The 13,893-nt window shown below is 36.2% G+C and overlaps 1 protein-coding gene across 3 annotated transcripts in view; it reads left to right on the plus strand.

The window, feature by feature from the left end:
• Positions 1-13,893, plus strand: part of IFT80 (intraflagellar transport 80) — a 137,940-nt gene that overhangs the window by 66,350 nt on the left and 57,697 nt on the right. For all 3 annotated transcript variants that reach the window (XM_023223347.2, XM_023223349.1, XM_023223348.1), the window contains one exon: positions 6,658-6,837. In XM_023223347.2, coding sequence (XP_023079115.1) covers positions 6,658-6,837 — 180 coding nt within the window. The remainder of the gene's footprint in view (positions 1-6,657; positions 6,838-13,893) is intronic.

Here is a 13,893-nt window from a genome sequence, read left to right on the forward strand (position 1 = left end):
GCTCACCCTCTCTCTCTTGCTCCCCATCTGCTGGTTGAGCGTTCATGTTCTTGATGACACCCCACACCTTCCCATTGGCTCTGCCTTCTCGCTTAGACCTATGAGTAGTAAACCTAATCTTTCCATGAATGTTCCTCACTGTGCCACACAAAACCTAACTTAAATACCTCACTTACCAAATTGCAACAGTATACAACATCACCTATGAAGTTTTCTTGCCAAAAATATGAAACCTGAATCTGATCAAGGCTCTAAATCTAACTACTAATTTACAGGAAATAAAGGGGACAGGGGAAATGTTAAATAACACCATGAGAATGCAGAAGCCAAAATCCAGACTGGGAAATTTTATAGGACATATGACCCAGTTTCTTCAACAACCACAAAATTACAAGGGGAGGTCAGGCATGGTGGCTTATGCCTGTAATCCCAGCACTTTTGGAGGCCAAAGCGGGAGGATCACTTGAGCTCAAGAGTTCAAGAGCAGCCTGTACAACATAAACCTCATCTCTACTAAAAATAAAAATCCCAATGTCTTGGCATGCACCTGTGGTTCCAGCTACTCAGGATGCTGAGGTGGGAGGATCACTTGAGCCCGGAGATTGAGGCTAGAGTAAGCTATTGCATCACTGTACTCCAGCATGGATGAAAGAGCAAGATATTGTCTCAAAAAAAAAAATTTACAAGGGTAAAAAGATGTGGAAGGAGAACATATAGATCTTACCCATCAAACATAGTGGTTGTACCTTATTTGCATCTTAATTGAAACAAACTGGAAACAAATTGGAAAAAAAATGACAATTGGGAAATTTTGAACAGTGACTTAATGATGGTATTGAAGTTGGGTTTAAAAAGTCTTTTTGTCTTTTTAGTGATATATAGTAGTTCCTCCTTGTCTGTGGCTTTGCTTTCATGATTTTTCAGTTACCTATAGGCAACCATGATCTGAAAATATTAAAGGGAAATTCTAGAAATAAAAATGCATAAGTTTTATATTGCACACTGTTCTGAGCAGCATGATGAAATCTCAAGCCATTGTACTTTGTTTTCCCAGGACATGAGTCATCCCTTTGTCCAGTATATCCACTCTGTATACACTACCCACCCGTAAGTTACTTAGTAGCTGGCTTAGTTGTCAGGTATACTGTCCCAGTATTTCAGGGCATGTGTTCAAGTAACCCTTAGTTTTCTTAATAATGGCCCCAAAGCACAAGAGTAAGGATGCTAGCAATTCAGTGTGCCACAGAGAATCCATAAAGTGCTTCCTTTAAGTGAAAAGGTGAAAGTTCTCAATTAGAAAAGGTATGCTGAGGTTGCTAACATCTATGGTAAAAATGAATCTTCTATCCATGAAATTGTGAAGGAGGAAAAATAAATCTGTTCATAGTGTTATATAGACAGTACAGAACTATCTGTGGTTTCAGGCCTCCACTGGGGGTCTTGGAACCTATCCCGGTTGATAAGAAGGGACTACTATGTACTGAAATATTTATTGATGAAATGATATGATAGGGATTTGCTTCAAATAATCTGGGCCATGGAGAAGTGGATGGTGGTACAGAGGAGATGAGAATTAGCCATTAGTTGATAATTGTTGGAAACTGGGTAACAGGTAAATGGGGGTCTATTATGCCAGTCATTCTCAAAGTGTGGTCACTGGCCCAGTAGCTTCAGGACCCTCTGGGAGCTTGTTAGAAATGCAAATTTTTTGACCCCAGCCCACATCCACTAAATCAGACACTCTGGGGTCGGGCCCAGGAATCCATTTTAACAATCCTTCCAGGTAACTCTGATGCACACTAAAGTTTGAAAACCACTGCTTTGTATTATTATTCCTACTTAAGTTTATGTTTGAAATTCAAAGAAATAAAAAGTGCAAAAGAAAAGAATTAGTTTATGAATATAACAAGCCAAACTAGGAGAAGCTGGTTTAGAGGCTAAGACAAGGTTGTATAATTGTCTTAATAGTTAGCAGATGAGTTGGTAAGGTACTGTCAGAGAGCCAGCTGCTAATGATAAACTAAATTACAAATTTTGCTCTTCTCTTGAAACAATGGCTCTTTATTAAAATTACCTAGAGAACTTTCAAACACACATCCAGATCTACCCCCAGGAGATTCTGGATTTAATTGGTTGGATCAGAGCTAGGATTTTGGCTCTCTTTTTTTAAAGTTTCTAAGATGATAATAATGTGCAGCTAGCATTGATAACAAGTATCCTAACTTTATGTGCATAAGAATTATCTCAGGAGCTTGTTAAAAGCTTCCTGTCTCTCCTCTCCAGAGATTCAGATTCAATAGCTTGGGGTAGGGTCCTTGAATTTACATTTCTAATAAGCTCACACGTGATATAGATGCTGCTGGCTTGCACACTTTGAGTAACATCTTAAAGTAAGAGATAGTCTGGTCAAAGAAAGAGATAAGATAAGTAACAGTGTAGGGGAGAAAAAGTATGTCTCTTCCCATCTTAGGTTTATGGATGAGGACCCTATAAATAACGAAAGAGATTAACAAAAAAAAAGCATACAATTTTATTTAATACAAACTTTACATAACGTGGAAGCCTTCAGAAATGAAGACCCGCCCCCCCCCCCCCCCCCCCCCACTGCAAGAAACAGGGAAACTTGGGTATTTTTATGCTTAGGTTTTATTACAAATGAACAGTCATGCAAAAGTATGATTGGACAAAGAGGTTATGATCTAATGCTAATAAACTGGGGGAAATGTAGCAAAGCCTTTCTGTTCAGATTATTCCTCTCTGCGTCCCTGTGTCTTTAGAGATAAAGATGTTCCTTTCCTCCCAGTACAGGGAAGGTACCTCTCCCTTGATGAACTGACCTGCCTTGGGAGAGGGGTGAAAGAAGGTTAGAGAAGGACGTTCCTGCTTCTGCTGTGTTCTCTGTGTCAAAAATTTTGGATTTTGGAGTATTTTGGCTTTTGAATTTTTCAGATTAGGAATGCTCAACCTGTATAACAATATCGTGATAGTAAAGTTAAATTAAATTCTTACATTAAAAATTTTTTAATTTACAATTTAAAAATTATTTTAAATGTAAGCATTAAAAATTAAAATTTCATCACCCAGGTATTAAGCCCAGTACCCATTAATGATAACAAACCCCCATGATACAAGGTTACCTATATAACAAACCTGTACATGTACCCCTGAACTCAAAAGATTAAAAAATAAATTAAAATTATTTCTCTCTGTTTTAGGTTAGTAATAAAACAATATAATTGAAACCTAATCAGCAGAGAATAAGTCTTTAATAGTTACCAAAATTGGGGAGACATACTGGAACTATTCCAAAAATTGAAAAGGAGGCACTCCTCCCCAATTCATTCTATGAGGTCAGCATCATCCTGATACCAAAACTTGGCAGAGATATGACAAAAAAAGAAAACTTCAGACCAATATCTTCAATGAACATCAATGCAATAATCCTCAACAAAATACTGGCAAAGTGAATCCAGTAGCACATCAAAAAGGCACATGACAACATATTAAGATCATTTTTAAAAGAATATCAAAAAGCTTATCCACCATGATCAAGTAGGCTTCATCCCCAGATGCAAGGCTGATTCAACATACACGAATCAATAAATGTGATTCATTACATAAACAGAACTGAAGACAAAAACCACACAATTATCTCAATAGATGCAGAAGAGGCTTCCGATAAAATTCAACATCCCTTCATGTTAAAAACTCTCAATAAACTAGGTGTTGAAAGAATACCTCAAAATAAGAGCCATATATGACAAACTTACAGCCAGTATCACACTGAAAGGGCAAAAGCTGGAAGCATTCACCTTGAAAACTGGCACAGAACAAGGATGCCCTCTCTCACCACTCCTATTCAATACAATATTGGAAGTTCTGGCCAGAGCAATCAGGCAAGGAAAAAAAAATAAGGGTACTCAGATAGGAAGAGAGGAAGTCAAACTATCCCTGTTTGCAGATGACATGATCCCATTATATGTCTAGAAAACCCTATCATCTCAGCCCAAAAGCTTCTTAAGTTGATAATCAACTTCAGCCGAGTCTCAGGATACAAAATCAATGTGCAAAAATCACTAGCATTCCTATACACCAACAACAGACAAGCAGAGAGCCAAATCACGAATGAACTCCCATTCACAACTGTCACAAAAAGATAAAGTACCTAGCCAAAATACTCCAAAATCCAAAACTTTTTGAGCACCAACATGATGCCACAAGTAGAAAATTCCAACACTTGACCTCATGTGACAGGCCACAACCAAAACATCTACAAAACTTTGTTTCATGCACAAAATTATAAGAAATATATATATAATTACCTTTATGCTATATATAAGAAATATATATATAATTACCTTTATGCTTTGTGTATAACATATATATGAAACATAAATGAATTTCGTGTTTAGATTTGGATCTCATTCTCAATATATCTTCTTATGAATATGCAAATATTTCAAAATCTGAAGAAATGCAAAATTTGCTTCTGGCCCCCAGGCATTTCAGGTAAAGGATACTCAATCTGTATTCCTTGAGATGTGTTTTCAGGGATAAGTTGCATGTTGCAAATTTTATTTTTGTTGGTTCGTGTGGACTGTAAAGGAAATCAGTTGAATATGGGATGATGATATACTATTATCTAAACATTTCATTTTCTCCTCTTAGGATCATGCATCTGTAAGTTCTTAGATAAATATTTCTGTTTAATTTTAGTAAGACATTTCTTTCTGGCTGATTTGGTTCTTCCAGTGTTTTAAAACCATACTTTAAATTCGGTAGTCCTCCCTTTTTCACAGTTTCTTTTTCTGTGAGTTCACTTACCCTCTGTCAACTGCAGTCCGAAATGGAATTTCCAGACATAGAGACCACACTCACGTAACTTCTACTATAGTATATTTTTATAATTGTTCTATTGTATTATTAGACATTGTTAATCTCTTACTTTCCCTAATTTATAAATTAAACTTTAACATAGGTATGTATATATAGACAAAAACATAGGATGCATAGGGTTTAGTACTATCCATAGTGTCAGGCTTCCACTGGGGATCCTGGGACTTATCCCCATGGTTAAGGAAGGAGTGTTATATGAATGTATGGTTTTAAAATAGCAATTAAACTAAGATCTCTGTTTCTTCTACACCATGAGGATAGACTAGATTTAGAAAGAGAGATATGCCATAAGCCTATATGTTAATATATCAAGACTCATTTGTCATTACCAACCACTTTTAATCTTTATGTAAAATAGTATTCATGTAGTGTTTCATAATTCTTTTTTGTCAAACACAAATGAATTAATTTCATTTTATCGCCCAAAGCAGGTTATTAGTATCTTTGAAGTTCCCAGTCTTCTACAGTTATTTTCAAAAGATGACTTCAAATATTATATGTATTCTTTTTTTAATTGATTCTTCTTAATTTTTGAAAAGGAAGTTTCTAGTATTTTCATACTGCTGATGAAGCAAAGGTTATGGTTTGTTCATTATCTTCTCCTTGATAACTTTATTATTAGGCCTTTACTGAAGCCATTAAAGCAACAGTTAGTGGCTCTAAAGCTGGAGGGTGGGGAGAGTTGTAAAAGAGTGTCAGCAAGGGGTCAAAGAGACTTTCAGTATGTTTTTGTTATGTATGAACTTTTATTAGGAATTTTAAATTCTTGTTTTGTAATAGTATCAATTAGTAAATATTTATATTTTTCCATTCCCCCAGATTAGTTGTCAGAGTGAACCTGTAGCTAATAATGAGTATTTCTGGAAAAAAATAATGTAAAACAAATAAACAAAATCAATCTATCTATCTATCTATCTATCTATCTATCTATCTATCTATATCCAGCCAAGGGCAACAACAACAAAATCAAGACTGTGATTATATGTTGTAAGGCTGGAGAAATGGAAAGAGAATATGTATATAAGTTTAGTCAAATTAATCATCCTAGCAAATAACATATGTTGCATCTGAAAAATGAAACAAGTGCATATAATACCATGTATTAAAAAGTTTGCTTTTTTTCTTATGTCTTACTTATACACACACACACAAGAATCTCTTTTGTCCTATTTAATGCTTATTGATATCTCTAAATAACTTTCTCAAATAGATAGGTTCTAGGAGAGGTTATACTTACTGCAGTCTGTTAAAAAAGAAAAGAAAAGAAAAGAAATAGATCCAGTTTCGTGTAATTTCATGACTTAGGATGTGTGTCAGAGCTATTTTAGTTACATTGTGTGTTGAGTTTCAATTTTTTTGTGACATTCTTAAAATATTGTAATGAGATTTTTTTTAGATGTAGAGACTATATATTAAGAATGAATAATAAGATGTCTTTGTTTTTTCTACAGAATCTTTGTGTTTACCTATTACGTATTATTACTGACAAGGAATAGTAAACATTGAAATGATGTGGGTTTTTTACAGTTCTTGAGATATTTCATACACTGTTTTATCAAGATGTTCTACTGTGGACTTTAACAATTACATCTGTATTTTCCATTCAGTACACTGTAATTTTAGTAAGAAAAATATTTTAATAATTCCAGAACTGATATTCTTTTAAAAATGATCTTAATATGTTGTCATGTGCCTGATTTAAAACTTCCTAAAATTTTTTTTCAATAAGTCCATTTTTTTCTTGTTTTTTTTCTCCCCCAGTGGTCATATGCATTAGAAAAACCCAACACTGGCAGCATATTTAATATTGCGTGGTCTATTGATGGCACTCAGATTGCTGGAGCCTGTGGAAATGGACATGTTGTTTTTGCACATGTGGTGGAACAACATTGGGAGTGGAAAAATTTTCAAGTAACATTAACTAAAAGAAGGGCCATGCAGGTATGATTATGTTCCAAGGTTGATTAAACCTGCTTCTTTTCGTATTAGTTAACTGTACAGAATATGGAATTATCTTCATTAATTTAGTCAAGCTTATAAAAATTCAGTCACATTAGAAATATTTTAACTATGCCATTAGTCACTTTCTCTGACATAAAAACCTTTCACAGATATAGAACCTGAATGCCAAAGCTACTCGGTTATGCATTTAGTACAAATACGGTGAAATTGGAAACATTGAGGAAATACGTGGATTCAGTGAGGGAAGGAGAGAAAAAGCTGTAACAAATAGGAGCATATTGGATTTGACTCCTGGAGCTGAATCCAAGGCAGGCCTGATCTGCCAGTTACTGACAGGGTTAATTGTTTTACTTATTTGTAATTGGATGAACTTACTTAACCTGATTTTTTTAAAAAAAATTTATTTTAAGAATTACCTAAGGAGAGTCAAAATGGGAAAATGGTATAGGAAGTTCTTATTAGGAATTAAGAAGTGTAGGGGAAGAAAAATATCTCTGCCCATCCTAGGCTCATGACTGAGGTCCCTATAACAAAAGACATATTAACAAGAAAAAAGCATATAAACTGATTTAATGTAAGTTTTACATGACACACCGGAGCCTTCCTGAGGAAATGTAGATCTGAAGAAACAGTTAAGCCTGTGTGCTTTTACACTACGTTTGATGAAGAGTAAACAGTTGTGGCGATATGCAATAGGCCAAAAAAGGTATGATCTAGTGGTAATAAGCTGGGGAAAATTTAGCAAGACCTGCATGTTTAGATTCTTCTCTGTGTCCCTGTGTCTTCAGAAATAAGGATATAATTTTCCTCTGGGTATAGGGAGGGTACCTCTCACATGAGAGTCTTATGACCTGCTTCAGGAAAAGGTCAGAAAATCCTTTCTAGGTTTTATGACCTGTGTGAGAGAAGAAGAGTTGGGGAAGGTCAGACTGACCTCCTGCTGCTCTTGTTTTATCAAATTCCTTTAGCTTAAAATATTCAGTATGCCATAGTGCCATAATAGTGTATCCTCAATCCCATCAGAAGAAAATTTTGAAGTGAAATATTTTGTAGATGAATACAAAGAGGTTGGGATGTGGAAATGGGAAGTAGGGAGAAATGTTTTACAGGTCAAAAGTCATCAGTGGGAGGGCACAAGTATCCTCATGGCTCATCTTTGTCTCTCTTTCAGGGCCTCTAGCCCAGTGCCTTGGCCTTAATATATTAATAATTAATTGAAGAAAGGTATAAGGAGAAGATCAAAGTGCAATGTATCAATAGAAATCCTCTGAAAAAGAAGGATTCGACCTTTCTCTTCTTCCTTTTGCCTGTATCAATTGCCTCTATCTTCAGTATTCATAATTCATATTATTACTATAAAAATTTTAAAAAATTTTATATTATTACTATAAAAATTTAGCAGAACATATTATTACTATAAAAATTTACTATAAAAATTACTATAAAAATTTAGGGCAGGTCTATTCAAATATTCTCTTAACCCACATATCCAATATTATCTAGTGATAATATTGTCACTAGATTACTAATAATTAGGTATGTTATACTTTTTCTTTATTCTGCTTATTTATTTTAAAATTATAAAACTTTTTATTTAGATAATTTAAAACACACACAGAGTAGTATATTGAATCCCCATGTGCTCATCACCCGGCCCCAGTAATCACCAATTCATGCTTAAGCCTGTCCGGTCCATGTCCTGTCTACTTTCCTTGTTCCCCAAATTCAGACATTGTATTTCATTTGTAAATATTTTAGTATACATAACTAAAAGATAAGGACTCTGTTTTAACATAACCACACTACCATTATCATATCATATAAAATAACAATTTCTTAACATTATCAAATATCCACAAAGTGTTTACATGTCCAGTTGTTTCCTACATGCCACAAAACTTTGTTTGAATCAGAATCCAATTTTACATATTGCAATTGGCTGATATATTTTTTGAGTCTCTTTTCGTCTGTAGAGTCCCCTTCTATCTCTATTTCCTGCCCTGCAGTTTGTTTGTTGAAGAGCCAAGTTATCTGTTTGGTAGAGTTTCTCAGTCTGGACTGGGCTGATTGTATCTCCATGGTGTGATTTGACATGCCCTCCATCTTCTGTGTTTCCTTTAAGAAGGATTTAGGATCCAGATGATGGTTTAATATATATTTCTTCTAATTAACCTGGGATCTAAACCATTATAATATTCTGTATATGACATAGAATCCATTGTGAGTTCTAATCAACTAATTGGGGTATAATATTATATTTATAGCTAATGTAGTAGTGCTAAAATGTTCTAGCCTTAATTACAGAAATGCCCCAACATAAGACTATATCTAGAAAGAGGAGTTCTTAAAAAAAAAAGAAATTATCCTAGTGATGAGAGGATTTTTATGTGAAATAAGATGAACCGTGGAAATGCTTAAATAGCTTATCTAATCTAAATTATCTTTAGATTAATAATAATATTTATTTATTTTATTATTTATTATTTAAATGTGTTTAAAATAATATTTATAGATAATTTTTTAAAGTTTTAAACTAGAACATTATTTTTATTTTTTAAAGAGGTTTTACTTTCTCCATGTTATAAAACATTTGACTGCATTTTTGCTAAGTTAAGGCCTATTCACTGTTTCTTTTTAGAATGATTTTATTCACTCATTCAATGGATATCTATTGAGTGATCCCTACTTGCCAGGCATTGGGCTAAACAATGAGGAATACAGTAGTGAACAAGACAGATTTGGTCCTTGGTTTTATGGACCCCCTAAATTATTACCTTGAAATTTTTTTTCATAAATTCAGCTGTAATTGATTTAAAGTGAAAAATAAAGGAAAAAAAGGAAATTTATTGATTCATGTGAAGTTAAGAGATAGACTGACTTGAGAGGCATTATTGGTTCAGAGGCTTAAATAATGCCTAGAGGACTTCATCTCTTTCTCTTCCTTGACTCTTCTTTTCTCTGCAATTGTCTTAGTTTTCAGAAAGGCTCTATTTTGTGGCCTTGGTAGTTCCAGACTGACATTCTACCAACTTCAAGTTCAGTGGAAAGAGTGCTTTTTCCCCCTAGTAATTCCAGGAGAAATCTCAGCCTTGGATTTCATATGCTGAGCCTGAGTCAAGTGTATTTACTCAGGGAGAGGCAGGGGAAAATGAGTCAATCCCATCTAGCCAGTCACTGAGAATAGTGGAAGGAATGTTTTCCTAAAGGAAAATCAATGTATATTTATGAGAAAAGATGTCATTTGATTCTGGGCAGACAAAAAATGATAGATAGATATATGCTATAGTCTATCGTTGAGCGGTTTAGCAGCTATAGTGTGTTAGTTACTTATTGTTGCATAATGAATAACCCTAAACATAGTGGCTTAAACAGCAACAATTATTATCTCTCATTTTCTGTGAGTCAGGAATCCAGGCATAGCTTAGCTGGGTCCCCTGTTTCAGTCTCACAAGGCTGCAAACAAGGTGTTGGCCGGGACTTTAGTCTTATCTGAAGGCTCAACTGGGGAAAGATTTGCTTTCAAGCTCACTGACATGATGGTTGGCAAGATTCTGTTCATCAGTGTCATTTGCACCTGCGGGCCTCAGTGTTTTCTTGACTATTGACTGGAGGTCTCCTTCAGTTCTTTGTATGTGGCCTCTTCCTAGGGCAGCTCACAACTTGGTGATTTGCTTCAGCAGAGCAAGCAAGAAGGGCCAGAGAGAGTGCAAGCAAGACATAAGTCACAGTTTTTTATAACCCGAGCTCAGAAGTGACGTCTCATCACTTTTGCCATATTCTATTTACTAGAAGCAAGCTATTAGGTCCAAACCACACTAAATGGAGAGATTTGCTCAAGGTGTGAATACCAGGAGGCAGGGATCATTGGGAGTCACCTTATAAACTTCCTTTATTCATATATTTGGATATATATTCAACCTACTCATATATATGACTCAGAAATATACTAATTTATCATGCAGCTATTTCATAAGTGATTGAAAACAAACCCATCCCCTTTCTAAAAAAAGATAACCTAGACTCTACGGTTATTGCATCCAGCTCCAACTCTCTGGTTTGGAAAACTATACATAAATATGTATTTTAATTCTTCTCCCCTCCCCTCCCACTCTCCATATTCCCAGTTTACAATGGCTAAGGGAAAAGAGGGTGGCTGCAATGCAAACAATTTGGAAAAGGGGAGAAAGGAAAACAACACACAGTGATTATCCATTTATAGCTAAAATCCACCTGGTGAGTGTGAAAGGCAAATAAAAATCTTGAGACCCCAAACTCATTATGTCAAAGGGAAAGGGTAAGCTTGAGAACTGAGTCATGCAAAACTGCCTCTCATTTTGTTCCTAAGTAGGTATCTGCAAAGATAGAACACATACCTCCCCAGAGGGCTTCCCTTGCAATATGCTTACAAGTAAATTCCCTGTAGGCCCCAAGATCTTTACCCTACAACAGAGTTCTGTTGAATTTCACCCTAACAATGTAAATTAACAGCTTATCTTCACAGGTATGGGAGAAAGACAAGACTAGAAGTCATCCCTCTGCTCACCAGAGACAATGCATATTTCACTGCTTCTTCTGCTCTGTGTTTATCTTTTGTAAAAATTCAGATTCACTGCAAGGGGAATGCGTAGTTGACTATCCCTGTACCTCTTTTCATTTGCAACATGTGGATTCAGTGAGCTCTAATCAAAGCCTCACAAGAATGTGACCATACCCTCCCTCTCCTCTCCTCTCCTCTCCTCTCCTCTCCTCTCCTCTCCTCTCCTCTCCCCTCCCCTCCTCCTTTCCCTTTGCCCCTCCTGCCCACTTTTTTTTCTCTTTAAATACTGAAGCTCTCCAAACCCTTTTTGGGAAAAGCATGGATCACAGATGTTCCTGTGATTTTGTGTTCCTTTTTCCTGGGCACATCCCCAACCTTGGCAAAATAAACCTATAAATTGATTGAGGCTCGCCTCCAGTCATTTTCTTTGGTTTTACCCCAAGAATATCCTGAGAACTTTTTTAGCAACAAAGTAGTTGCTTGGTCAGTTTGTTAACTCCAGTTTGCCTTTCTGGGAAGATCTCCCTGGACATTTGGGAGGATTCCCTTTCTGAGGGCTGTACTTTTTAACAGCCCACTTTTGTTGCAAGGTGGAGTCACAGGATTTCAGTGAGACTAAACAGTCACAATTGTTTTTGTTTGCCCAATTTAGAATTTTACAGTTTCCTTAGAGGCTTTGTTGGCTTTTGGTTTATCCGTGTCTCATTAACTCAGAAACTAGAGATCATGTTGAGTCATGATTGTTAAATCTACACCTTGACCTGCTGGTGCTGTTTACCTACAGTAGACTTACTTGCCCTACCGTCTCCCTGGACCTCAGCTTTTGTGGGACACAACAGCCTGTAGTGAAAAAGTTTCTTAATCTGCCTCTTGCCTCCAGGAAGCAGCCCAGTGGATAATTCTTTCCAAAAGAGATCTGTTGATGTCTTTGTTAGAAGGAAGTGCCTAGGAGGGAAAGCCTGCGGGTGCAAAGGGTGAGGCATTTCTAGTATCCCAATTTCTTTCCTGCCACTCTAACTTTAGGATAGGATACAAATTTGGCTTTTAATAGTCATCAAAGTTCAAAGGTGTCTAATTCTTACAGGACACTTTATGTCTTGTAAGAATAAGAGCTAATAATAGAGTAATTTTGAAGATGAAATGAGATAATATATGTAAAACAAAAATAAATGATAGCTATTTCTATGATTATGATTATAGCTATGTATAGGATTAAATGAGCGTTTTGCAAATGTGCAAACAGAATGACTTATGTCAATCTGAAGAGTCTAAATATTGTGATCACACAGAAGAATTAGGTGATGCGAATATCAGGAGAGATTAATCCTGGAGCTGCCCTGAATTGAACAGAGTCATCGGTGTATTTTAAAATTCAGCAGAGGCCAAGCGCGATGGCTCACGCCTGTAATCCCAGCACTTTGGGAGGCCAAGGCGGGTGGATCACAAGGTCAGGAGTTAAGACCAGCCTGGCCAACATAGTGAAACCCCGTCTCTACTAAAAATACACAAAATTAGCCGGGTGTGGTGGTTCGCGCCTGTAGTCCCAGCTACTCAGAAGGCTGAGGCAGGAGAATCTCTTGAACCCTGGAGGCGGAGGTTGCAGTGGGCCGAGATCAAAGCCATTGCACTCCCGCCTGGACGACAGAGTGAGACTCTGTCTCAAAAAATAAAAAATAAAATAAAGTAAAATAAAATTCAGCACATAACATTTCTGATGTGGAATTTGCCATAGTTTTGAAACTATAACAGCAATTACTAGAGTGTCTTTAGTTTTGTTATTATGGCTAGGATGCTTTATTCTGGTTTGGTTCAGGTGTACCAGATTCACAGAAAGGGACACTCCCCCATGTGAGGCTTTAGGCAAATATGGATCTTAAGAAATCTATAATTTTAATGTTAGAGGCCTATACAATTGGATTTTTAAATGTTGAATTTTCTTTTATATATATATATATATTTTTATTATACTTTAAGTTCTAGGGTACATGTGCGTAACGTGCAGGTTTGTTACATATGTATACTTGTGCCATGTTGGTGTGCAGCACCCATCAACTCGTCAGCACCCATCAATTCGTCATTTATATCAGGTATAACTCCCAATGCAATCCCTCCCCCCTCCCCCCTCCCCATGATAGGCCCCGGTGTGTGATCTTCCCCTTCCCGAGTCCAAGTGATGTCATTGTTCCGTTCCCACCTGTGAGTGAGAACATGCGGTGTTTGGTTTTCTGTTCTTGTGATAGTTTGCTAAGAATGATGGTTTCCAGCTGCATCCATGTCCCTACAAAGGACGCAAACTCATCCTTTTTTATGGCTGCATAGTATTCCATGGTGTATATGTGCCACATTTTCTTAATCCAGTCTGTCACTGATGGACATTTGGGTTGATTCCAAGTCTTTGCTATTGTGAATAGTGCCGCAATAAACATACGTGTGCATGTGTCTTTGTAGTAGAATAATTTATAATCCTTTGGGTATATACCCAAAGGATTATAAATTAT

Source organism: Piliocolobus tephrosceles, chromosome 2 (genome assembly GCF_002776525.5).
Source record: "Piliocolobus tephrosceles isolate RC106 chromosome 2, ASM277652v3, whole genome shotgun sequence".
In the NCBI taxonomy this organism is placed as follows: Eukaryota; Metazoa; Chordata; class Mammalia; order Primates; family Cercopithecidae; genus Piliocolobus; species Piliocolobus tephrosceles.